At 44.7% G+C, this 25,560-nt stretch overlaps 1 protein-coding gene and 1 long non-coding RNA gene across 6 annotated transcripts in view; one reads left to right on the top strand and one right to left on the bottom strand.

Moving 5' to 3' along the window:
• Positions 1–25,560, top strand: part of LOC146050176 (uncharacterized) — a 135,371-nt gene that overhangs the window by 77,724 nt on the left and 32,087 nt on the right. The gene's annotated exons all lie outside the window — the stretch shown is intronic.
• The window catches only part of LTK (leukocyte receptor tyrosine kinase), a 156,861-nt gene that overhangs the window by 55,860 nt on the left and 75,441 nt on the right, over positions 1–25,560 (bottom strand). The window contains exons 4-12 of the mRNA XM_083167062.1: positions 25,167–25,389; positions 13,529–13,668; positions 12,419–12,556; positions 8,298–8,444; positions 4,714–4,814; positions 3,792–3,955; positions 3,551–3,645; positions 3,255–3,353; positions 1,391–1,568 (exon numbers count right to left, since the gene is read on the bottom strand). Coding sequence (XP_083023188.1) covers positions 1,391–1,568; positions 3,255–3,353; positions 3,551–3,645; positions 3,792–3,955; positions 4,714–4,814; positions 8,298–8,444; positions 12,419–12,556; positions 13,529–13,668; positions 25,167–25,389 — 1,285 coding nt within the window. The remainder of the gene's footprint in view (positions 1–1,390; positions 1,569–3,254; positions 3,354–3,550; positions 3,646–3,791; positions 3,956–4,713; positions 4,815–8,297; positions 8,445–12,418; positions 12,557–13,528; positions 13,669–25,166; positions 25,390–25,560) is intronic.

Genomic DNA, 25,560 nt, shown 5'->3' on the forward strand with positions numbered 1-25,560 from the left:
CGTTATCCCCAGCGTTAACGGCTCTCCTTATCGGCTCCCTCGCCGCCCGCACATGCACACTCCCCGTCGCCCCCCCTGCCCGGCTTACTGGGCATGCGCGAGATCTCGCAAAAACCGCGAGATCTCCAGCGCAGCCCAAGCCAGACGCAGGGCTAGCGTTGTCCCCATAGTGGGGGATAGGACAACACTAGCCCTGAGCTGGCGAAGCGGCCGGGGCGAATTAACGCCTTGAAGGCTGTTAATACATCGCCCCGGCCGTTAAACCCGTGTGGGGGATTGCAGGGACAGCCCCGCCGAGCGTAACTCGGCGGGCTGTCACTAGCGCACGTTAGGTGCGCTAGTAATACATTAGGGACAGACGTAATCCCCCCCAGTTAACCAGCGTTAAGTGCATTTTTGCACTTAACGCTGGTTAATACATCTGCCCCATTCATTCTAGCATTACAGTGTCCCCATTGCTGCAGTAATGTTACACAGCCTTTGCAGTCGCCAATTCTATAGCGCTGAGCATCTTTTCATTTGTTTTTCCATTAAAATGCCTTTTCTTCACATCATCATGTAAATAGGACACACAAGCAGCTTCTCCTGTTTACAATTATAATGTGGCATGCTTATATTCTGTGCATAACTGAAGGTTTATCTGCATACCAAATGCTACGTTACTGTGCTTTCCTGGAAAACACTGTAATGTAATAATTCATATGCAAATACAGCCACAGTCGAACACAGAATATAGGCATGCCACATATCATTTAAATCAGCAGAAGCTGCTTGTGCATTCTTTTTGCATAGTGATGTGAAGAAGATACGTTTTTGTCAAAAATAGAGCGCAATGGAACAGGGGAAGGTCCTATGCTTTACCATTGCACACATGTTTCAAATCACCACAAGTGTCGCCGTTTTCACAAAGATGGGTGACCAGCTGCTCATAAACCTCTAATCACAAAGACGAATGCAGCCCAGCGCTTACAATGTTATCAAGAACGCCCCAAAAAAAAAAGTGGAGTCAATTGCTGCATAAAATAGGCAGCCTAAAGTAAGCTGTGTTGGAATGGGTGTTTTAAGGAGTGGCTCCTACATGAGTGGAAAAGGGGGGCTGCCGCAGGCTTTGCTACTAGTTCAGAGTAGGATTAGAGACCCTGCAGATGCAGGCCCGAGGCCCAGCACCTGTACAATGGAGCTGACCAGCAACATACGCAATATCTGGCTTCTATGGACTGCATTGTTTGCAGCCCATAGAAGCCAGAAAGGGCTGCCTGATACACATAATACAGCAAGGAAGTAAGAAAGCACCGGCTAGCTGCAGAGAATATGTGGGCACGTGCAGGACTGTTTTGTGCATTTGCCGTATTTGAAACCATCACATTTTATTGATCCAGTCTCTACTCACTTGTAGACTTTGGTAAATGGGACCTTCCAAATTTGGACACCTCTCAGCGCGCCTTCTTTTGCGACGGTCACGGAAATGTTGTTGTTGCGGTATGCATTGTTACACTGTGCCTGTGTTGGACCATGGCGCCCACTGGCACCACAAGTTAAAAACTTCCAGAACATGTCCTCTTTCTCTTCTGTGTCAAGACAATGAATCAAACATGCAATCGTTGCAAAATACTATGTCAAGATATCATTGTATTGCATAAGCGATGTGACCCCATGTATAAATAATCCTGAAAAATATTATAGTGTTATTTGGGAATATTCATAATCCGTCCCATAGAGTGAAATAACTTTGTGTTTCACAATTCCATATACGCCATTGGAATAATACCTACTGCTTCTTGGATCATTGCACTCTTCCTTTCTGATTACTTTACAGCAGTGTTTCCCAAACTGAGCATCTCGGGGCACTTGCAGGGGAGGGCTGCCGCCGTGACAGAGTGAAACCCCGCCCCTTACTAGTCTGCGAATGGATCGCCGATCTGCAAATCCATTCGCAACTTACCATCCAATGATTTTGCAGTCTGTGCACATGCACGTAATTCTAACCCTTCCTCAACTCTGCAACAGGGACAGGCTTACCGAGGCGGAGCTGAGGTCACAGACATTCGCCAAGGCACGCCTGCATTTTCCCTGACACTCCCAGAAAATGGCTGGTACCACCCCCAAAAGCCGGCTACCTGTCCTTCAAGTTGCGAGGAGATTGTGAAAAAAAGTTATCAACGATTTTTGTTTCCCATTTAACCTCGAGCATGCGCGTTACGATCCGTACACAAGTCACGCACAGTCATTCAATAATTGATCGGCTTGCGATTTTGCACAACAGGGATCAGGTCTGAATAACCCCCATAGATGGAGCATACGCCCTGTTTCCATCACTATTTTCCATTTGTATATAGCAAATAGAATGACGTTCATAAATATCATCTTTGGCACCTTTTTATTTTAACAACACGTTTTAACTAATTCAAAAGACACTATGCTGGGGAGATTTGATTATCCGCAAAATAATTCTGGCTGGATAAACGGGTTTTACTGCAATTTTTGCCTGATGGTCATTGCCCTACAATTCAATTGTAGTCTGTGTTTTTGACCAAAAAAATTTACCCTTTTTTTTGGCCAAAAACGCAGAATCCGTGATCAGCTTCTGGACCCAGGTGGTTTAGTGGCTGTGATCCTGAAAACAGGCTATTTATCAGGGGTGTTTTTTTTCTGTCTCGGACAGGGTTTTGGGGCTCGTTGGATAGCCTCCGGTGGTCAATTAGCCATGGTCAATTACTGTGGCTATTTGACAATCCCTCTATGTGTAAAAATACTAAAATGGGGGGAAAGTCCAGACTCTATAAATGATCTCCAGGAATAAAATCTGGATATGGTCTGGGGGTAAAGAAGATGTATGTGCCAAGGAGTAATCCTAGACTATGGTTAGTGTTGCCATACACTAGTCCAATTTGGGCTGGTTTTACCCAATCCCGACGGATCAGGACGAGAAATCGGCCCATTTTGGATGTGTTTGGAGTCCCCCTCAGGTCCGTTGTTTGGTCCCGTGCGTATCGGATCTGAGCCGGCGGTCAGACTTGCCTCCCTTCCGACCACCAACTCTGCCACCCTCCTGACGAAGGTCCCGGACTACTCAGGGTGGGGGACGGTTGGCCATACACTGCTGTGATATATTGCAGTAGTTTATGGCCACCTTGAGGTCAGTGATCTGCTAAACCTTAGTAATGCAAAGAGGAATTATAGAGGATTATAGTGGTCTTAATTTTAGAAATGTGTATATCAGTGTATGCCGTGGCTATGACATAATATCTACCAACCAGTGAACGTTGGTTCCGACAAAGGGCTCAAAGTCTGGTCTTCCCAGAGGTCTACGTCTTGTGATTCCTCCTCTTCTCCAGAACTGCTTTCTATTCTTCCTGGTGCAATAGAAAAATACAAACAAGCTTATACTTGCCTACAAGTTAGAACTCAGCATGACAGTTCTAGGAATGATAAGAGAAGACTTAGCTCACACTGAGAATACTCTAAAGCCATTCATATTAGACCGCTTCATACAAAAATACATTTCTGTAAGGCAGACAACTATTACATGTGAGAAATCCACAGGACTTACCGGAATGAAAGCAGTCGGCGGAGAAAGTGATGTTATCCACAAGGATGTGGGAGAAGGTATTCCAGCCCCAGGTGGCCATCAGTTGCATGTGAAATCTATTGGAATACAGCACAATATGAACGAGAAAGTCTCCAAAAGAGAAACAAGCAGACCTCTATTGGAAGAAAAAGTGGGGCCGATATATTATGCCTTGTGAAGTGATAAAGTGGAAGTTGATAAATAATAATATGTCCACTCAAACCTGTTCTTGAACTGAGGAACCTTGAGAGTCGCAGAAGACCACACATCACTGTGCGTTACATCGGTTTGCCACAATACGTCTGAGTTCCTCAATGTGTTTTCTTCCTGGGCATTCACTGCTAGAGATCCATTGAAGACGCCATGAATAAGGAATTTAAAAGTAAACTAAAAATGAGAAGAAAATGCCCAAATTAGTTCCCCATATTTCCCCGAACAAAAGTGGCTTTTGATGGTGCTTGACTGGTTTGTTCAATAGTGATGGTTTTCCTCGGGTTAGTGCAGGAAAATAAAGCAAAAAAATGTGTATAAGCTTTGCTCTTTTTTTTTTGCTTTAATTTTTTTGCTTTATTTTCCTGCACTAACACGAGGAAAACCATCACTATTGAACAAACCAGTCAAGCGCCATCAAAAGCCACTTTTGTTCGGGGAAGAGTGTCAAATTAGGATTACCGAGTGGTCCTACAAGTGGTATTGAGGCTGCAAGGACAGATAGCGCCTTGGGACTTTTCTTTTTTTGTTTGTTTTGTAGTTCCACATATTAGCCATACCCTCCATCTGTACCTTTTTGGCCGGCACAGTACCGTTTGTTTGGCCTGTACGGGGCAAAAAGTGCTTTGTACCAGTTCTCTGGGTCTTCGACTCTCCATTGAAAGTATAGGAAAGGACCCACCCCCCTTTATCTTTATCCTAACCCCATTTAATTTTAGTCCTTACCCTGATCTTTTTGTATGTGTATTTTAAAACTTCAATAAAAACTATTATTAAAAAAAAAAAAGTATAGGAAAGGGGAAATGACGACGCCCCCTTTACCCTTGGCCATGCCCCCTTTCCAAATTTGTACCATTTTATTTCCCTTCAGTTGTTGGAGGGTATGTATTATCTCAAGCTTTTGGAACTGGAAGCATTACAAGGAACAGACGTACCTGGCAGCCTCTGTTGGGCAACGTGGGGGGTATACTGGCACTGTACACACTTGCAGTGCTGCCATTCCGGTCACTTCTTATTAGTAGGTACAGAAAATGTCCTTGAAGAAAAGAGCAATATTAAAAATTCATTAGGATGATCTAGCAATGCGGAATTACTGCCTCAGAACAGCTACATATCGTGGAGGCATCCATACTGTGGAACTAATCAAAGGAACGAGCAATGGACCAAAGACACCACTCGCTCCTTACGTTCCTAGCGGATTTATAAACTGTAAAATCTGTACAGGCCCCAATTACAATCGCCATAAATAAAATGTACTGTGGGCCTAATTCTTGTTGGCACGGTAAGCAGCGAAAATAGCTGCTTACGGGTGCTGAGACTCCTCCCGGCCCAGCTGTTTCTATACAAGCAACCTATAAGATTCTATAACTTCTTTGGGTCTGGATCCAGGTTCGCACACAAAGCTGACACCTCTTTGGTTGTATTGTGAGCTTTTAAATAGCTGCAGATTTCTGCCTGTCAACCATTCTGTGTGGCTGCACTGCCCCTATATTGCACACCCGTGTGCGAGAGCAGCAGTCATTACTAGGAGCACACAATCGCTTTAAAGATTCCATCTGAATCTCCATCAGATCTCTGCATGCGCTCACCTTTGAATTGGTCACAATTTTGCCTATACTCCCATACACGACAAGTTTATGCTAAATGAAAGAGAGGCTACAACGGAGGTGCTGCGGCACAATTCAAATAGGGAAGTCACACCTACTTCCACCAACTGCCATTTCAGCCTGACTCACTGGCAGTGGGTGTGGCTCCACTGGTTGAATTTTGAACGGTCCTGCAGTCCCACCTCTGGAACCGCCATGGGCTAAATGCTAATGCCCTATTACCGCCCAGATACAACCACTTTATTGAAGGTTTGGCTGACTTCTGTGACACTTTGATGCATGGGTACACCTCGCTCAGCCTGGTAAGCAGGAGCAGCAAGAAAAATCACAGTTGTGGCCAATTTGTGTGCTATTCTGAATCGCCCCATTGTGAAAACTAGGAATAAATGTATACAATTTATTGAGCACTTAAGAGAATTGCCCTGACTTTTTGGTAGTTTGAAGGCATTTCCTGTAAAACAAAGTTTTACACACTTGGGAAAATCTGATGTGAAGTGCACACATGATCTGTTTGTTTGAAACTGGGAAACCGGATTGACAATAGAGCATGTACAAACTGGCACTTACCCATACCTGCTCTGACCTGGGTTATTTCTGGTTTGAATTTGTTTATACCCACATGGGTGCACTAGGTGCCGGGAGTCTCCGCAGCAGTAAGGCTATGCTCCGCCCTCTGTAATTACTGACCCCACCCCCAGATGTATATCATTGCTACATGAAGTATTGCCCTCGCCAAGGATCTCCATGCTGTAAACGGGAGCCAGGTGGAATGACTCGGCTTACCCATTTATACTGTTTGTTAATGCGGGTCATTCCAGCGACCAATCCCACATGCTTACCGTGTTGGATTTCCAGGTCACTGGACTTGGATTAACAATTTTCCACTGGTTAATCCGAGTCCAGTGACCTTGGCTTTAGTAGAAGTGGGAGAGGAGTCTAAGTGTGAAGAATACTCAAAAACAAACAAACAAATGTACGCGATCTGTATGGGATACGGTCCCTAGGTCGACTTAATTAAGGTCAACATACATTGGGTCGACAGGGCTTACTTCGACACTTGAAATAGGTCAACATGGCTAAGGTCGACAGGGTTGGAAGGTCAACCCAAGCATTAGGTCGACGATGGGAAAGTCACGTTTTTTGAGCCGGCATGTGCCGACAGGCGGTATTTAATACCCTACCATCCACTAAGGCTTGGTGGGAGAATAAAATATGTGCCGAGCTCAGTGAGCCATGCGTGGGGGTGTGGTACACTTAGACTGTGTCCATGTCAACTATGTCGACATTTGAGACACAAAAACTTGAAAACCTTATGTCAGCCTTTTCATTGTCGACCCCGATGTGTGTTTCGACCTTCCAACCCTGTAAACCTAAGCCATGTCTACTTATTTCAGGTGTCATCCTAAGTGGCCGACCCAATGTATGTCGACCTTTATTGATTCGGCCCTATGACCCATACCCATCTGTATTATCTCAGAGTTTACTGCAGCAATCCATAAATTAGGGCATAATTGCTATGAATTGAGTGAAATGGAAGTCGTTCATTTTCAGTAGCCAATTATGTAAGACCTGGTTCTTCGATAACTGTGGAAACAATATGACCAATGATCAATATTACCCTGGTCAGTGGTCGGACTCAGCAGTCACATACAGCAGCTGTACTGATCATTGAGACGTGATGCTTTAATATATTAAAATTCCCCCAAAGTATTTTCACTGATTATACTAAGACATGAATTCATTGCGGTTGATTAGTAAGTGTGAACTTTGATTATAATGAATGGGCTTTTTGGAGTTATGTGCTTCATTAAATGTTTTTTCTTCAGATGCATTTGACTCATTAAGGCCTGATTTATTCAGAGCATGCAAGACCCTTTTCTACTTTATTTATCAAAATCATGTCATCGATGTCATTGTTATACAGACAGATTGTACTACCGGACTTTTCTCATATAATTAATGGTTTTGGTAATCCGTGAAACTAATACGGTCATTTGTCACCTACTGAACCGTTCTATCTCAATAACCGGTAAAGCGAGATTGAAACGATCAGATCATTTGTTATGGATTTGAGGACTTTATAATGATTATTGAAGAAAATTGACTTAATATTTACCCAATTTCAATTTATCCTTCACGGATGGTAATTAATTAGTGGCATGGTTTAATTAACTTTCAGACAATACAGATTTTACTTGTTACAAAATGTAATTAATTTGTTTCCCATGTTCTGACCAACCTAGATCCTGTCTAAGGAGATCTGGTGTATTTCATAGGGTGTGGCTCGTTAGGTCTACAACAACTAGGTCGACAGGCATCAAGGTCGACATGGGTCAATGTTGACGTGTCTAGGTCGACATGGGCAAGGTCAACAGTCAAAAGGTCGACATTGGGTTTTTCATAGTTTTTTGACCCGAATGTCAACACAGTCGACATAGACACAGTTTCAAGTGCACCGCATTGCTCGCAATGCTTCGGCATACTATTTTATTCTCCCAACACGCCCTAGTGGATGGTAGGGCAGTGATGGCTAACCTTGACACTCCATCTGTTGTTGAACTACACATCCCAGCATGCCCTGCTACAGTTTTACTATTTGGCCATGCTAAAACTGATGCAGGGCATGCTGGGATGTGTAGTTCAACAACAGGTGGAGTGCCAAAGTTAGCCATCACTGTGGTAGGACATGAAATACCGCCTGTCGGCACAAAAAACAGTGAAAAACCCCATGTCGACCTTTTGACTGTCGACCTGGCCCAAGTTGACCTAACGCTTGTGTCGACCGAATGACCTGTCGACCTAGACACGTCCACCTTGACCCATGTCGACCCAATTCTTGTCAACCTAGTTGCTGTAGGCCTAATGACCGTATCCCATTTCATAGAACCTAAAACTCATATGGTTCCCGTTACCTTCAGTGACTGGCAAGTGCCCACTCTCTCCATGATCTATCTGTGCAGAGCTGGCATGGGTCCACCGGCCACCTGTCGTATTGATCATAGTCCAACCACATTTGCCTTTTTCGAAGGTGCAGTGGGCACCAACCGGAAGAATGTTTTCTGAAAAACACATAATACAGATATTAATTCCTCAATGACCGCGGCATTCGTGAGCAGACACAATTACACGTTGTTGATATGTGCGGATTAAGCGACACAAAATAATATTTCTAACACCATAGTTAGATTTATTATGTTTCTCTCTGCAGGCGAGATGTACTAAGCCTTGAAAAGTGATAAAATGGAGAGTGATAAACCACCAACCAATCAGCTCCTACATGTCAATTTTCAAACACAGCCTGTGACATGGCAGTGAGGATCTGATTGGCTGGTGGTTTATCACTCTCCATTTTCCCACTTTTCAAGGCTTAGTACATCTGGCCCTATATGACAGATGGTGTTTTTTTGGTAGTATTTGTTGGGATTCTATAATCTGTTAAAAACAATACGACAGAAAAAAAAAACAAAAAAAAGTTTTCCATGATCATTTTTTAACGCATCCCTGGAAATATGTCCTCAAATGAATTTCTTTATCTCATACTGTATATTATTTAGTTTAGATTAGGGTGAGTTACAGGATCCATAAGTGAGGGTATATTTTCTGTTAGTACCTTCTATATTGTTTTTCTTTTGTTTATTCTGTTACTGTGCCACTGTCTGCTCTGCTCTCTGGTGTTGTGTGCTCTGCACTGCCAGTGGCTGCCAGCCCAGCCAGTACCTGGCCACTTCAAGCAGTAATAGTATATGACTGTGCAGTGTGCACTGTTGTTATGCTAATTCTCCCTACATGGCTCCAAGCATTGTGACTTCTGGTTCTCCCATAAAACATACTAAGAATGATGATTTGGAAGCACTTTTGGTAATTACCCCATTCGGGTCACCAGGGAAGTCATTGCCTAATACATGTGGCCCTAGCTTTATGGCTCATGGCTATCCTATAACTGCATCAACCAATAAAATGTTGTTAACACACCTGTGGCAATTAATTCCAGCCCCTACTGTGTATGCCTCATATTCATTCCCAAGCCTCGCAGGGGCTGTTACGTGAATAGGATTACTTAAATTAGTCTTGCTGTCCCTCTCCCACCAGACACATTTACGCAATTTTGACCATTCTTCTTGATTTATAAGATTTCACCGGACACAATACACTGATTATTTGCTATATGGGAATTTAATACACTTGTTTGTTAGTTTCATAAACTATACCCCAGGTTTATATTTCTGCTAGACTATATTTACAAAATAGTCTCTATCCTTTGATAATTAAAAATCACTATAGTATAGTATGAGAAGTTTATATCTGGATATACTGTAGTGGTAAAATGGGTGTATATCAAAACCATTACAATCCATTAACAATATATCTGTACCCATCCCTGAGACATTTGCTATATATTTAGTTTGAATCTGACAAACCATAGTTTACTATCTGGACGCGGGCTGTGAACACAGTTCCCGCCTTCCTGTTTATTGGAAAGGAAAAATTAGAAAATTAGGACGATAGGAGCAATGTATCCTTTTTCATTTGTTATACAATTATTTCTGCTCAGTGACTTTCAAAACTGTCAGCTATTAACCATACAACTGTACTGTTAATACGTCTATATGCACTCAAATACGTGTATGCTATAATTTTGTCAACAAACTGTTTAATTTGTCTTGATACATTTGCTTCAATAAAAAAAGTTTATAAAAAAAAAAACTTATTAACCACTTGTATTCCAGTCTGCTTGTGCATCTGCTGTATAATACCTCCCTGCTGTTGTATTTACAGCCTTCTATAACTAGTAAACATATTCTCTGCTGGTCCATCTACTGTACTGAGTCTGACATATAAATATTAATCATAGTTGCCGACTTTTGAGCTGCCCTCTCCAGGAGAGGGCAGCCAGCTCTGTCAGGCAGGGGGCGGGGCCATTTCCAGGACTGGAAAAAGAGGCGGTCCGCGGGCGTGGCCACACAGATGATGCCCTGTTGGGGGCATGTCTACAGCTTCACAGCATTTTAGCCCCGCCCCCCGCCGTGCAATGCCGGTATTTCAGTCATTGCACTGCGGGGGGGGGGGGGGGCGGGGCTAAAATGCCGCGATCGCGGCATTTTACCTGCGGACCCCCCAGCCGAGGGACACATCGCAGGAAATGGGGGGGATATGCCGGGAGGATTGCACCCCTTTCCGGGGGACCGGGAGGGGGACCCGATTTCCGGGACCCTCCCGGCCATTCCGGGAGGGTAGGCAACCCTGATATTAATACCAGTGTACTGGTGCATCTACTGCCGTATAAATAATCTCTCTCTGCTGGTGCATATACTGCCGTATAAAAATAATCTCTCTCTGCTGGTGCATATACTGCCGTATAAAAATAATATCTCTCTGCTGGTGCATATACTGCCGTATATAAATAATATCTCTCTGCTGGTGCATATACTGCCGTATATATAATACCTCTCGGCTGGTGCATATACTGCCGTATAAATAATACCTCTTGGCTGGTGCATATACTGCCGTATATATAATATCTCTCTGCTGGTGCATCTACTGTCATAAAAATTATATCTCTCTGCTGATGCATATACTGCCGTATATATAATATCTATCTGCTGCTGCATCTACTGCCGTATAAATAATATCTCTCTGCTGGTGCATATACTGTTGTGTGTATATATATAATATCTCTCTGCTGGTGCATATACTGCCGTATAAATAATATCTCTCTGCTGCTGCATCTACTGCCGTATAAATAATATCTCTCTGCTGGTGCATATACTGTTGTGTGTATATATATATATATAATATCTCTCTGCTGGTGCATATACTGCCGTATAAATAATCTCTCTCTGCTGGTGCATATACTGCTGTATAAATAATATCTCTCTGCTGGTGCATATACTGTCGTGTATATATATATATATATATATATATATATATATATATATTATCTCTCTGCTGGTGCATCTACTGCTATATATATATATATATATATATATATATATATATATATATATATATATATATATATATATATATAATCCTGGTTTTGAAGCAGCACTCCAGCCTTGAAAAAAATGTGCTTTAATCAGTCACAGCAAAGACAGCAACGTTTCAATACATGGTGTATTTTCCTCAGGCTAGTGAACACAAAGACCAGATTCAGAGGTCGGATCTGCAGAACATAGATAAAGATAAATTGTAAGCTGACCCATCAGCGGCACATCGCGGGTGCTTTTTATCACCTGCAATGTATCTCATCCGATTCCATCCATATGTGTGTGCCAGCACTAGCATACACCCATCTGCAGATCCAACCTCGGATCAGCGCATGGCGGCCGGGAGATTAAAAAAAAAAGAATGGGCAGCCACTGATCTGTGAGAGCTCTTTCAGCCAATCAGCGGCCGTCCATTCTTTGGAATGTTTTTTTAATTTTTTTTTTTTCTGGGAGATGTAAATCACATGTAAAAAATGTCATATCAAGTGCCAAATTGCATGTGAGTCTTCTGGAAAGCTCCCGGGCGGCTAACGAGGGAATTGGATGCAACTTCTCCCCTTGAAGAAGTCACATGTATGAGGGGGCCTTTACTTCCACTTTCCAACCACATACTTAAATATCATTTGCTTTTATCTAAATAAATCTTTTTTAGTGACTTAAATTTATCATGAGAGTGAAGGGATACAGTATCTGGAGTTTTGTATTACATCTACTGATGGATTAAGTAGAGACGTATAGGACAGAGAGGGATATTCTAAACACAAGATATGGGAAGGGGACTTTACTTTAGCTAGACCAGAATGGGCACCAAATGTCAATTGGCTCTGGACTGAGGAAGGGTACCTAATTAATTTGGATTTACAGTCTCCATAGTATAGTGCCATACTGGGAGCTGTACTGCACTATGGCCACTAGAAGTCTCTCTATGTATTAAAGTGGCCATTGAGGTAATGAGAAGAGTAGGTGAGCTACAGTAAGAGAGCACTTAGATCCAAGCTGGCGAGTCTGGTTCCATCACTGAAGTAACCACCTCAATATGAACTTACCACACATTGCACCTTCATCATCCCCTCCTGGGCAGTCCCGCTGAAAGTCACACACCTTCTCATAGCCAATACAGTCCCGGTTCTCACAGATAAATGATGAATCTAAGGGGCAGGTAGATAAATCTCCCTCTTTATGGCCTGAAGTAAGAAGATAGAAATGGATATGGGGTCAGCTACTTTAATAAAATTGCTTTGCCAAATTAATGCTAAAGGACATTATCCGGCAAGCTTATTAGGAGGCTGAGAGCTGGTCTTATGCACACTGGACATAATGTTATAGGAAGGAGATGAAAGCAATGACTTCCGTAAAAGGACATATACATGGCAGTCCTAGGGGGGACATTTACTAAGATGGGAGTTCTGTTGCAGATGGGATAATCCCCATAGCAACCAATCAAATTCTATCTGTTATCGTCTAGAAGGTGCTAAATAAATAAGTATTCCCACCTTCAAGAGAACATCTTTTTAAATGTACCCCTGTAAGTCAATACGCCTCTTGTTCTGTTTATCATAGTGAAGAAGGAACCTCACTAGAACAATAGAAAATGACTTCTGTACAATGGGGCAGTAGTTCCAAGCCTGGGGAAGTGATAACGTGGTGATGAAGTGGAAGGTGAGAACACATCGGCCAATCAACTCCCAACTTTCATTTTCAAACACAGCTGATTGGCTGGTGTGTTCTCATCTTCCAATTTATCACTTCACCAGACTTAATACATCTGCCCCAATGTCCCGTGTGAATGATATACATATAGCAGAGGACATTGGACATTACATGGCAACCCAGAATTAGAATGATCGAGATCTCAGTTTCCTGAACATCAATAGATCCATCGGTGTTTAGCACCATTGGTGCCTCCGTGCCATTGATGGTGTAGGACCATCCCTACTTACTCGTCTTAAACAATCTGTGCTTCTGGACTTTTTTTTATTTGATGATCCGATTGGCCATAGATTGGCTAAACATTGATATAACTCGACTCACCATAAGTTGGGAATCATGACCATGATTAATTACAAGACGGTGATCTGTTCCTGGTTAATTACATATTAAAATAAATTGCCCTAGCAAGAAAGTAACATTTTGCTAAGGCCGGTTAATGAACTTACCATCAAAGCAGTGTCTCAGGTGGAGAGCATCCAGAACAAGGAAGCCGTCTGTCTTCAAAGCAGACAAGTTGTAATTCAGAGAGATCTGAAAGGGGCCATCCATTCTCCCGATCTCTGTTCTCAGCATCTTCCAGTGAGATCTATTGTACAAGCAGAGCACAGAATCATGCATTGTTGTCACGGCTCATGGCTACAACGTAATCCACGCATCCACAAAGGGACGTGGTATGACACGCGTTCCTCTGACAATGTAAGGCTTGTGACAACTGCGTCCAGCCAAGATGGCTGCAGGGCATTCTCACTGTGCTGCAGAACCTCTGAGGGATGGATTTCCATGCTGCTCCACAATGGAACAGTAGTACAATCACATGAGAAGGGGTTTACCAAGCCGGCACACAGAGTGTATCTGTAAGCCTAGCAAATACCCACCCGACATACTGTAGCTATGTTCTTCAGACAAGTTGCATTAACGTAGTTAGATCACAAACATTTTCACTGTATTACATGAGAAGCCAATGAAAAGGAAACATTCTACTGCGTCACATAAGTCTTATGGAGAACTGAAAATAAGTTGGTTGTATCTGCTCCTGCAATGCATGCATGGAGATACAGTAAATGCGTACATCCGTCATCAGTGATCACTTGCATGAGCACAATACCTGCTGCAAGACATTCATTATGGAAACGGCATCATGAGGTGTATGCGTATCCCTGAGTAGCCCGAGGATTATGAATCACGCTCTGAACTTTGCCCATGTGCGAATGCTCCAATGCACATCAGCTGTAATAGAACATGTGACTGTGCGTCGCCTTTACTTGTGTACACCTGGCCCTGCAATAGGTGCAGTGCAAAAGCACGCTGCATTAGCCCCAGGATGTCATTTTAAGAGACAATGGGGCAGATGTATTAAGCCTTAACAAGAGATAAATGCCAGGGTGATAAAGAGAGATAAATGTCCAGCCAATCACCTGCTGACTGCCATGTTACAGCCTGTGTTTGAAAAAAGTCAGTTAGCAAGTGATTGGCTGGACGTTTATCTCTCTTTATCACCCTTGTATTTATCTCTCGTTAAGGCTTAATACATCTGCCCCAATACTTCAGAAGGCTCTTGTAAAATGTGGGCTATGGGCATTAACCCCTTCAGTGGTGGTGGTGTTTTTTAAGGAGCGCGTGGGGAGCGCTCCCTAAAAAAATCACCACCACTGTAACCCCAGGTCCAGGCAGCGTCGCTGAACAGTCCATCAGCTGCTGCCCGGCCCTGCCCCCATCAACCCGGCTGTGTGCGGTGTGACGCCGCACACAGCAGGGGGAAGGAGGCAGGGTCAGGCAGCAGGAGCCGGGCAGCCGCTGAAGCCAAGAAGCTGTTTTTCCAATCCCGGGATTCTGGATTGAAGAACTGTCTATCCAAGGGTTCCCGGAATTGGCAGTCTGAAGAACTGGGGTAGCGGGCATGAGAGGACTGGCGGAGTGGGCGTGCAGGAACCGCCGGACGCAGTGAATAGGGCGGGCTGGTGTGTGGCTGCGCAGCATGACAAGCCTTAGGTCGACAATGGGAAGGTCCACAGTCAAAAGGGTCTACATGAGGTTTTTAGCTGACATTCGGTATTTCATGCTGACCTATTTCAGGTGTCGACCGAAGGCCTGTTGACCTTCAGTGGTCGACACACTACATGTTGACCTAAAATTGGGTCAACCCAATGACCCATACACAATGTTGCTGGATGGCAATTTCCTTGTGTTATTCTTGTATTTACCTGTTAGGCTATTTCCCAAGTTCTCCAAGGTTAAATATTTAAGCAGGATTTTAAGGTCCTGACGGTATTAATATAGATGAAATCTCCCTAAAATCTGCTTACTGTGCATCTACAGAGCAGCGCAGGGTCTCAAGTACAGCCAATATCCTCTTGTCTTCTACGGATTAATATTCATAGGATGCTTCCTCCAACTAGAACGTCTTCCTTGGCACATTGCCCTGAGCTAAAATGTATTTGAGTGCCAAGATGGCCCACACTGTACTTGAGAATATTGAAGAGCACTGGTTACATTACACCCCAGACTGCAGTTCAGGATGATAGAACGTCAAACTATTTGGGACAGTGGGAACTCTGCATGAATAGCATAAAATGTGTTCTTAACAGCCAGATGTTACATAAGAGGTGGACCAGGGCCCATGCTGGGTTCTAGATCATTTTGTGGGAACATTCAGAACAAATAATTCCGAATCTGCATATTTTGGGGCCCCAGGAAATGGAATGCCGCCAGCTAAAATCACTTTATCATCAACTGTCTTACACTTATTATAGACATTTACCTGCAAGCATTTTTGACTCTCCTAGAATTGTACAGAAAGTCAAAATGGTTCAGCTTGCATGGCTCCTATAATTACTGTTCTGTATTCTAGAACATTATCTTGAATGATCCAATAATTAAGAGAAGCAATCGACAGGGAAATGTGATACGGTTCATTGACTAAACGTAAAATATCACACAGGCCGTCATAAGACACAGCATCAAAGCGCATTGACTGCTCTTTATATATTGCTATGATTCATGCTTCAATGAGTCATGATTCATAAATTACCAAGACACAGGGGTTTAAGGGGGTGGGGGGGTGGCCGGGGAGGCGGAACTAGTTACTGTGCAGTAGTTCTAACAGTAGAGCCTTAAAAGTTTGCAGGGGGTACCAAAATCCATACCACTCGCCTAATGAGGGAAGGAGTGGCAGAGGGAAAGGAGTCTCCCTCCTCTACAGGACCACTTTAAGCCCTGCTAAAACATATGTACACCAAAAAGCAGACTACGCACTATGGTACCTGCGAGTGTAGTCATTGGGGCAGTGTTTTGGGGGGCTTTGATTATTCCAGCGAGGTGATTATTTCGCAATCCCTACCAACACTGACATACATACATACATACATACATACATACATACCAACCAACACTGACATACATACATACATACCAACACTCTTATACAGATGTAGCCATCCTCATCTAGTCGTCTCTGGATAGCCATGGTAAGCCAAGTATAGAAAATTGGTAATCAGTACCAGTGGCGTAGCCTGGTTTGGGGCGTCCCCCCGCCGTTAATGGGGGGGCGCCTCCCCCTCCTTCTCTGGATAGCCATGGTGAGCCAAGTATAGAAAATTGGTAATCAGTACCAGTGGCGTAGACTGGTTTGGGGCGCCCCCCGCCGTTAATGGGGGGGCGCCTCCCCCTCCTCGCCGGCCTCCCCACCCTGGCCGCCGGTGCCCCCCCCCCCCATCGCCGCATGCTTACCTGTCTGCGCGTCCTAGCTCCCCTCCTGGCTTCAATGAATAATTCTATGCAGACAGACCACGATAAAATGGCTGCCCCCATACCGCAGACAGTTTCAGAGAACTGTCTGCTTTATGGGGCGGCCATTTTATCGTGGTCCGTCTCCATAGAATTGATTGAAGCCGGGACGCGCAGACAGGTAAGCCTGCGGGGGATGGGGGGGCGGGGGCATTACTATAGCACCGCAGCCCCCCGGCGCCCCCACATGCATAGCACCCCCCCCCCCCCCGCGACCGCGGGTGCTGCGGTGCTATAGTTACGCCACTGATCAGTACATTTTTGTCCAATTATTCGTAGAGAGAGCTCATAACGCCTCTATAAATCCTGATCTGGTCAGAACTGCACAAACTTTAAATAAAAAAAATAAAAGAAACCACCACCAAGTGCTGAACAATGACTTGAAGGAATGCCCAGACTGTTGATGGCTATTCCCATCACAATAAATTACATTAACAGCTATCAGAGAATCAGTGTGAGACGGTAGCCACAGATGCGGATCAGCACAGAGGCCCAGCTAAGTGCTGTTTCCTGCTCACTGTGACCTTTTTCAGCCAGTGCCCAGAAAAGAAAAGATAGATTTCATGCGCTAAGCTCCTATTGGCTCCCTTGACTGCCCAGTGCAGCGGTCTGATGAATATTTACCGGAACCGCCAATGTCAACTTTAGAAAGCACTTAGGCAATACTGTATATAAAACCAGGAAAAAATATACAATGTGTATCCTTTTATAAGTGACTCATAAGACTGCAGTTAGGAGTGTATTTATCATTGATGACAGTTAGGAAGGTAATTCCTTATTGCTGCATATCGCAGTACAGGTGCAATCTCTAAACACTAAACCCTGCCAATCAGATAGCTACACTATAGCAGAGGAAATATGAGGTGTTTAGCATAATCTTGGACAAAAATATGGACCCAGCAACCACAATTACGGGGCAGTTGGTTTGTGCCGACCTGGGGGCTCTCATGCCCTGGACTTGACCCTTATACCCCGTTTACACCAAACATTCTGGATCCGACCTGGCATTTGGAACACGGATCCAAGCCAGGTCGGATCCGGGAATTGCACCGTTTACACTGCGGTGCCTACATCTCCAAGCGCCGGGACCGCTGATCGCAGCGCTGGGGGCAAGCCCAACACATAGGTAAGCTGCTGCACCCCATCTCCCCCCAAGCCCCTGTCCATTGGGTGAATGGATGGCGCACACAGGCATCCATTCACCTCCTCCCTGCCGCCGCTGCTGTCTGTAGAGTACAGTAGAAAGTAGCGGAGGCTGTGTGTGCCCCCCAACCAACCAGCGGACGCTGCGGTCCGCAGGTTTGGCTTCCCTCATTGATGTAAACGGGAACCAGTTCGGTGTACCCATTTACACCGCCGACGAGTTTTGCGGCAGTTTAAAAGGGGTATTAGTGTTAGGATAAGAGAATATTGGCATTTATTGTCATTGTAGAAAGACAAAAAAATTGTAAAACAACAAAATTACATTCTGAGTCACAGAGATATGCAATTTAACAATTTTCATTAAAATCGACAATTGCCGCCGGGAAGAAACTATTCTTCATGCGTGATGTCCTCAACCTGATACACCTTAGCTGTTTGTTTTTTTTATGGTAAAAAGAGAAGATGTAATTATAAGGATGATGGCAATCCTGCACAATACTATCCTATTGCGCCGACAATTTCTAATAAAAATATCCTCAATAGAGAATAGGTCACAGCCAATAACGGCCGCCGCAGTGTGTATCACCCGCTCTAATCTCTTAAGATCTTTTTTAGTGCGATTCTCAAACCATACCACAATACAATATGACAGGATGCTTTCAATAACACACTTTCGCTGCTCTACGCTTCCTAAAAAAAAAATAGACATTGCTGAGCCTTCTTAGCCATTGCCATAATATATGACGACCAAGTTAAAGCATTTGAGATAATAACTCCCAATAACTTAAACTCCGTCAGCCTCCCTACCTCCAGATTATCAATAAATAAGGGGCTCTAGCTCCGATTTTCTACGAAGTCTAAAATCAATTATGATTTCCTTAGTTTTGGTCAAATTTAACAGTAGATTATTATCTTTACCCCAAACTTTAAGGTGGTCACTTCGGGGCAGATGTATTAAGCCTTAACAAGACATAAATGCAAGGGTGATAAGGAGAGATAACCCTCCAGCCAATCCGCTCCTTACTGACTTTTTTCAAACACAGCCTGTAACATGGCAGTTAGCAGGTGATTGGTTGGACATTTCTCTCTCCTTGTCACCCTTGGATTTATCTCTTGTTAAAGCTTAATACATCTGCCCCTTCATCTCTATAAGCCTTCTCCTCATAAGGTCCAGATAAGGTCACCTCCTCTGGTTGATGGGACCATATTTTATTATTTTCTGTGTGTGGAACTACAAGTCTCATCATGTTAGCCTCATGCCATGTTTAAAATTTGGGTTGCAGACTAATGTGGGTATTCAATCCCAGACGATATTTCCGCCATTGCTGTCATTTCTCTGCCAGGTCTGATACTGTGCAATGGCATGTGCAGCCATCTTGTTTCCTATGCGTATGGTAGACCAAAACTGTGATAAGCAGGGGGTCAAAGCATGAAGTATGCAGTGAAAGGGATTAGAATGGACTTCTACAGTGATGATTTCCCATAGTGTTAGGACTGCAAACACCGTCTGCAGAAAAAATCTCTGTAAAGCTAAGCTGTTCTACAAGGGAGTTCCGAAAGTCCCTCCACAGTGAGTGTGGTCTATATGGGAGGCCAGAGAGATAAACACTTAATGTTCTGTATTATTATATGAAAGTAAAGTGCTTAAAATCAATTATGCTGTCATATTACTTGGCGCTCTGTAACTGCGGTAGGACTTTTTGAACTCCCTGTATTAGAGTTCCTATGAGTAGGCTGTTTTGGCAAAGTCTTCCCTGCCTTTTCCAGAGTACCATGGCGGAAGCGTGCCTGCTTATTTCATCAATGTTGGGGCACAGTATATGGAAGCTGTGTTTCTCTGAATTGCAGTAAAACAGGGGCAGATTTATTAAGCTTGGTGAAGTGATAAAGTTTCTGGTTTTTATCACCGGCCAATCAGCTAATACCTGTCATTTTTCAAACCAAGCCTGCAACTTCTCAGTTAAGAGCTGATTGGCCGGTGATAAAAACATACACTTTATCACTTCACTGAGCTTAATAATTCTGCCCCACAGTACCTTGCAGAGCTTCCATTAGCTACAGTTACAGCCATCAGTCTGTTTGGCTATGTGTCTCTATTGGCCTTGAGCACTTAATCAAATATTTCCAATTGTACAAGTTTTGTCAGTTTGTAGCGGTGATGGGCTGCTCTCTTCCGCTCCATCCACAGGGAATGGGATCATTCGTCAGACTGCATTTAGGTCTACAGTCATTAGGTCGACCCCACTAGGTCGACTGTCAGGAAGGTCGACCTGACTTAAGGTCGAATTTGCATAAAGGTCGACATGAGGAAGGTCGACTGGTCAAAAGGTCGACATGGGTTTTTCACTGTTTTTTGATCCGAATGTCGACACAGTTGACATGGACACAGTTGGCAATGAGAATCGGACGCTCGCGATGCTTCGGGCACGGTGCCTCGCTGCGCTCGGCACACTATTTTATTCTCCCACCACGCCCTAGTGGATGGTAGGGCATGAAATACCGCCTGTCGGCACATGTCGGCTCAAAAAACAGTGAAAAACCCATGTCGACCTTATGACCAGTCGACCTTCCTCATGTCGACCTTTATGCAAATTCGACCTTAAGTCATGTCGACCTTGGCCCATGTCGACCTTAAGTCAGGTCGACCTTCCTGCCAGTCGACCTAGTGGGGTCGACCTAATGACTGTAGACCTAAATGCAGTCTGACGAATGACCGCATCCCATCCACAGATGTTCTGTTGGACACCCAGGGAACAGGACTATTTTTTTTTTTACACCAAGTCCCATCCCGGACTGGAGCAGCAATAACCCGGGTCAAGGCTGTGGTGTAAAAGGAGTATTACTGATCCGAATCCCTTTAAAAATGCAAAGAATGGCCCAAGGTTGTGGCCACACTTATTGTGTAGCATGACCACGCTAATTGTTCCAAAATCCCAGTCCTCCTAAATTGGTGGGTATGTTGTCTGGTAGGGAAAGATTTGTAATTACATACAGCTATGTAGAAAATTGCTGCAAATCTGGACAAAAACATATGCCGATGTAGCCACGGTCATTGGAACTGCAATGTGGCAACTAGTTCTCATTTGTTCTAGTGTGCACAGTCGCAACTTGGATGCGCACGGTGGAGGCTGCGCACGTCTCGCCATGCATGTTTCACCTCTGGCTAAGCGGAGGCTAGAGGCAGCTGGCTACATCTATTTAATAAACAGGTTTGTTCTATTGGTATATGGTTATTAGGTTGACAATTGACACATATTGGGTTGACCGCTTAAGGTCAACATGGCTTAGGACGACATATCAAATAGGTCAACAGGGTTGGAAGGTTGACACAAGCATTAGGTAGTCAGTGAAAAGGTCGACATGAGGGTTTCACTTTATGACGACAGGCGGAATTTCATGCCCTACCATCCACTTGGGCGTGCAGGGAGAATAGAATAGAGTGCCGAGCACAGCATGGTAAGTGCAGCGTGCTATGCAAGGGGACGTGGTACACTTTGATGGCGTCCATGTCGACTATGTCGACATTCAGGACATAATAAAAGTTTATATTAAATAACCCATTCCAGTGACTTGTGCTTTCCTTCTTGGTGGAGAGGTGAACCCCAGACACTCTAGGCCAGGCATGACCAAACTGTGGCCCTCCAGCTGTTGTAAAACTACTCATCCCAGCATGCCTTGCTATAGTTTTAGCATTCCCTAATAGCAAAACTGTGGCAAGGCATGATGGGACTTGTAGTTTCCCAACAGCTGGATGGCCACAGTTTGGTCATGCCCGCTCTAGGTGATTGGACTAGTACAAAACAGTTGTGAATTAGAAAACTTGACCTTTCTTCTATAAACACAATCCTGCTAGGACATTTCATACTGTGAATGGATCTGACAGAATTCCAGATGAGTGACTCCTACAGAGTAAAGACGTCACCCTGGTCCAAGCACTTGGTCACAATGTTCCATGATCTGCCAATTAAAAAATGACACTCGGATCAAACGTTATGCAGCAGAGACACTGCACTGCAGTCAATGGTTCCAGACGAGCTCCACTGAGCCAATTCAATTTTATTAATGGAATCACAAGCTCTGTCCCTTACATAAGCAGCCAAGACCGATCACACTGCAGCAATAATACTATAGAAAATAACAAATCCTGCAAAACCTTGCTATTGATTTCCTGTCTGATCTATGTAAAGCGGCTAACTATATTCTACTTGTGAATGACGCACATTGGATTCGGCAACTCTGTTTACAACAGGACACAGAACCGCTAACTGCTGCCATGTGATTTGTAGGACTTGCCAAGATCGTGCCAAGTACATAGCAGTGGTGGGCAAGGAGGCACAATTGGTTAAGTGTAGTAGGGTAATATGGTCAGATGAATAAAATGTCACAATGTTCTCACAGCTGGCACTAAGATCACCCACATGGGAGTATCTAGAACTTCATGGGTCCCATAGCAAAAGCTTGAAAAGCCCCCCATTGTCACTACAAAGCCCCTAGGGGAGCAAGTGAGAGAGTTAGGGGATTGATAGACATAGATGAATTGAAGATTAGAAGGGGAGAGATGAGTAAGAAATAAAGGTGGAGAGAATTAAATGGGGGGGGGGGGGGGTTACGAGGAGGGAAGGGGCAAGAGAGAGAGATTAAGTGCCGGGAAGAGAGAATGAATGAAGCAAGAGCGAGTGTCCAGGGGAGAGAATGGGAGATGGAGGGATAGATAGAGAGAGGGGGTGGGGTGGGAAAGAGAGACAGTGCCAGGGGGGAGAGACAGACAGGAAGATGGAGAAACAGTGGCAGAAAGATAGAGAGATGGAGAGAGACAATGTTAGGGAGAGAGATTATCAGAGAGAGAGAGGCAGTGACAGAGAGAGACCATCAGGGAGTAGAGAGAGACAATGTAAGGGAGAGAGACAAGGTTTAAAAAGCAAGATTGACCGACCAGGGGGGAGGGGGAGATGGAGGGGGTGGAGAGTGGATAGAGAGATGGAGAAGGGGGTTATAGGGAGAGAGTGAGAAACAGCGAGGGGGATAGAAAGAGACAAGAGATGGAGTGAGGGTGTAGAGGTAGAGAGGGGAGAGAGTGCAAAAGGAGAGATGGAAAAAGTAAGTGCGTGTGTGTGTGTGCGCGCGTGGGGTTTAGAGAGGGGGAAGAGCCAGAGAGAGAGAGAAAGTGAGTGATATGGAGAGGGGGGGCTAGAGGGAGACAGAGATGGGGGAGTGTGTGCCAGATGGAGAGGGAGGAGGGAGTGAGTAGGGATGCCAATCCCGGGGCATTTTTTCAATCCCGGGAATCGGGATTGAAAAATGCACAATCCCGGGATTCCTGGAATCCCGGGATTGGCATCCCTAAAAGAAAACTGCCTATCCCCCTTACTTTAGTGGAGCGGGGCAGGCGGTGGCTGAAACGTCGGACAGACTAGGGGTTAGTTGTGTGCTGCAGGGAGAGGTCGGGCACCGTGAGTGTATTCCGGCACTGGAGGTGCAGCGCTGTGGCCTGCGCAGGGTGACCCATAGGTCAAGCTGCGCAGGCCGCAGCGCTGCACCTCCGGCTATGAAATCCGTTGCCGTCCGACCTCTCCAAGGAACCTGCTCGCTGCCCAGTGAGGCCGGAACCCGCTCGCCATCCGACACAGTGAGTGAGAGATGTTAATACATCCCGCTCAGAGGCCAGAATCCACTCGCCGCCCGACCTCTGGCGGCCGTACCCCGGGTCGGGAACATCCGGGCAGCGTCTGAGCGGGCGCTCAGACGCTGCCCGGTAATAGACTGCACAATCCCGAAATCCCGGGATTGGATAGTCCAATCCCGGGATTGAAATCCTGGACATTTTGAGGCCAAATCCCGGAATCCCGCCGATCCTGGGATTGGCCACCCTAGGAGTGAGCACTACCTCATTACAAGACTCTGAGCACAGGGTGTGTGTGTGTGTGAACATTTGGCGGCAGCGGTTGTGTTGGAAACCTGATAGGAGCTGATTGGCTGATACTATATCTCAATCAACTTTATCTCTCTCCAAGGCTTAGTAAATAGACCCTTTGTGTACTAGCGCCTATGCAAGTGAGCCAGTGCATGGTGTGTGACACCCACATTTGAAGTTGGGGAGTAATGTGCCCACTTAGCAGCTATTGTCTGGCCATCTCTTGTGGGCGTATAACGTGTACCGTAGGTTCTGTACATCTGCATTACTACATGGTTCCTCCATTGTGTGTGTATACAGACCACTCCTTGTAGGTACCGCCCTGTTTGCTTCATCCTTTCACTATACTCTGGATTGCTATACACTGTAACCTCTTGGCTTGATATTATACTTTCTTGTACTGCCACCTACCTTGGAACTCCGCTCCAATACACGTGGTTGAGATGCATCAAACCATAAAGAGAAAGTGGAGACGTTGCCCCTGGCAACTGATCGTCTCCAGCTTTCATTTTTTCAAGCAGTCTATAAAATGACCGTTAAAAGCGGATTGTTATTACGAGCAACTCTCTACTTTATCTCTCTAAGGAGTGAATTTACTAAGATGGGAGTACTATAGTTGATGGGATGGTTGCCCATAGCAACCGATCAGAATCTAATTATTTATTTAGCACTTTCTAGAAGACAATAGATCGAATCGGATTGGTTACCCATAGCTACCTCTTATCTTAACTAGAACTCCCACCTTAGTAAATAACCCCCTAAGACTCCTACACGTCCCCCACAGAGTCTCGTTCATCTGTTTGCTTCTGAGGTTACCTGTCTTTCTCCTGTATTGTTTGATAGGATTTACTATATGGTAGCAGCATATATCTGAACCCTTTGAGTGCCGGTGTTGCTGTGACAGATGTGCAAAATATCCACTAAAAATGGCAGTCCAGTGTGCCAACTGCAAGCTGACCCCATTCTCCAGTCTTTAATGTCCATTTTCAGGACCCGAAAATGAATTGAAGCCACACACACGCCTTTATGGGGGCATGACCTTGCGCCAGGGGTGTGGCTTTGGGAGAAATGCAGCATACTGTATGTAAGCCACACCCCCCTGTCCCAGCCAAAATCTAGACAATTGGGAGGTATGCATTAGGCTACCCCTGCAACCCATCCAGATGCACCCATGTTGTGCCAATATCCAAATCATAACTCACACCCCTTTACAGTAGGCCATGCCCATTGAGATATGTCAGACTCACCTCTTATTGGCTGCCACATTCCTGGGCGCCGGTAGCAATACACTTAGATTGGCATTCTTACGGTGCACTTTAACACTCAGCCTCTGGGCTATAGACTCCTCCAGCGAGTAGAGGGACAATTCCAGGTGACACGCTCTGGAACTTCCACTATACAGAGGACTGAGCAGCTGGGCCACCTGGGCAGGTTCTTCTGACCGGCTTCTGTTTAGAAGGAGAATTCCATCTACAAGAGAAAATCCAGTGAAAATGACACTTGAGGTCAAAATGCCACAAAAATACTTCAAATAAAAAAAAGTTACTAACACTGTACAGAAACAAAAATCATCGCTCAATCACACATTCCAACATCCGAGTGGTCAATATTCCAAAGTTTGCTGAATGGATTGTTTCTGCG

Source organism: Crinia signifera, chromosome 12 (genome assembly GCF_055691185.1).
Source record: "Crinia signifera chromosome 12, ASM5569118v1, whole genome shotgun sequence".
NCBI lineage: Eukaryota > Metazoa > Chordata > Amphibia > Anura > Myobatrachidae > Crinia > Crinia signifera.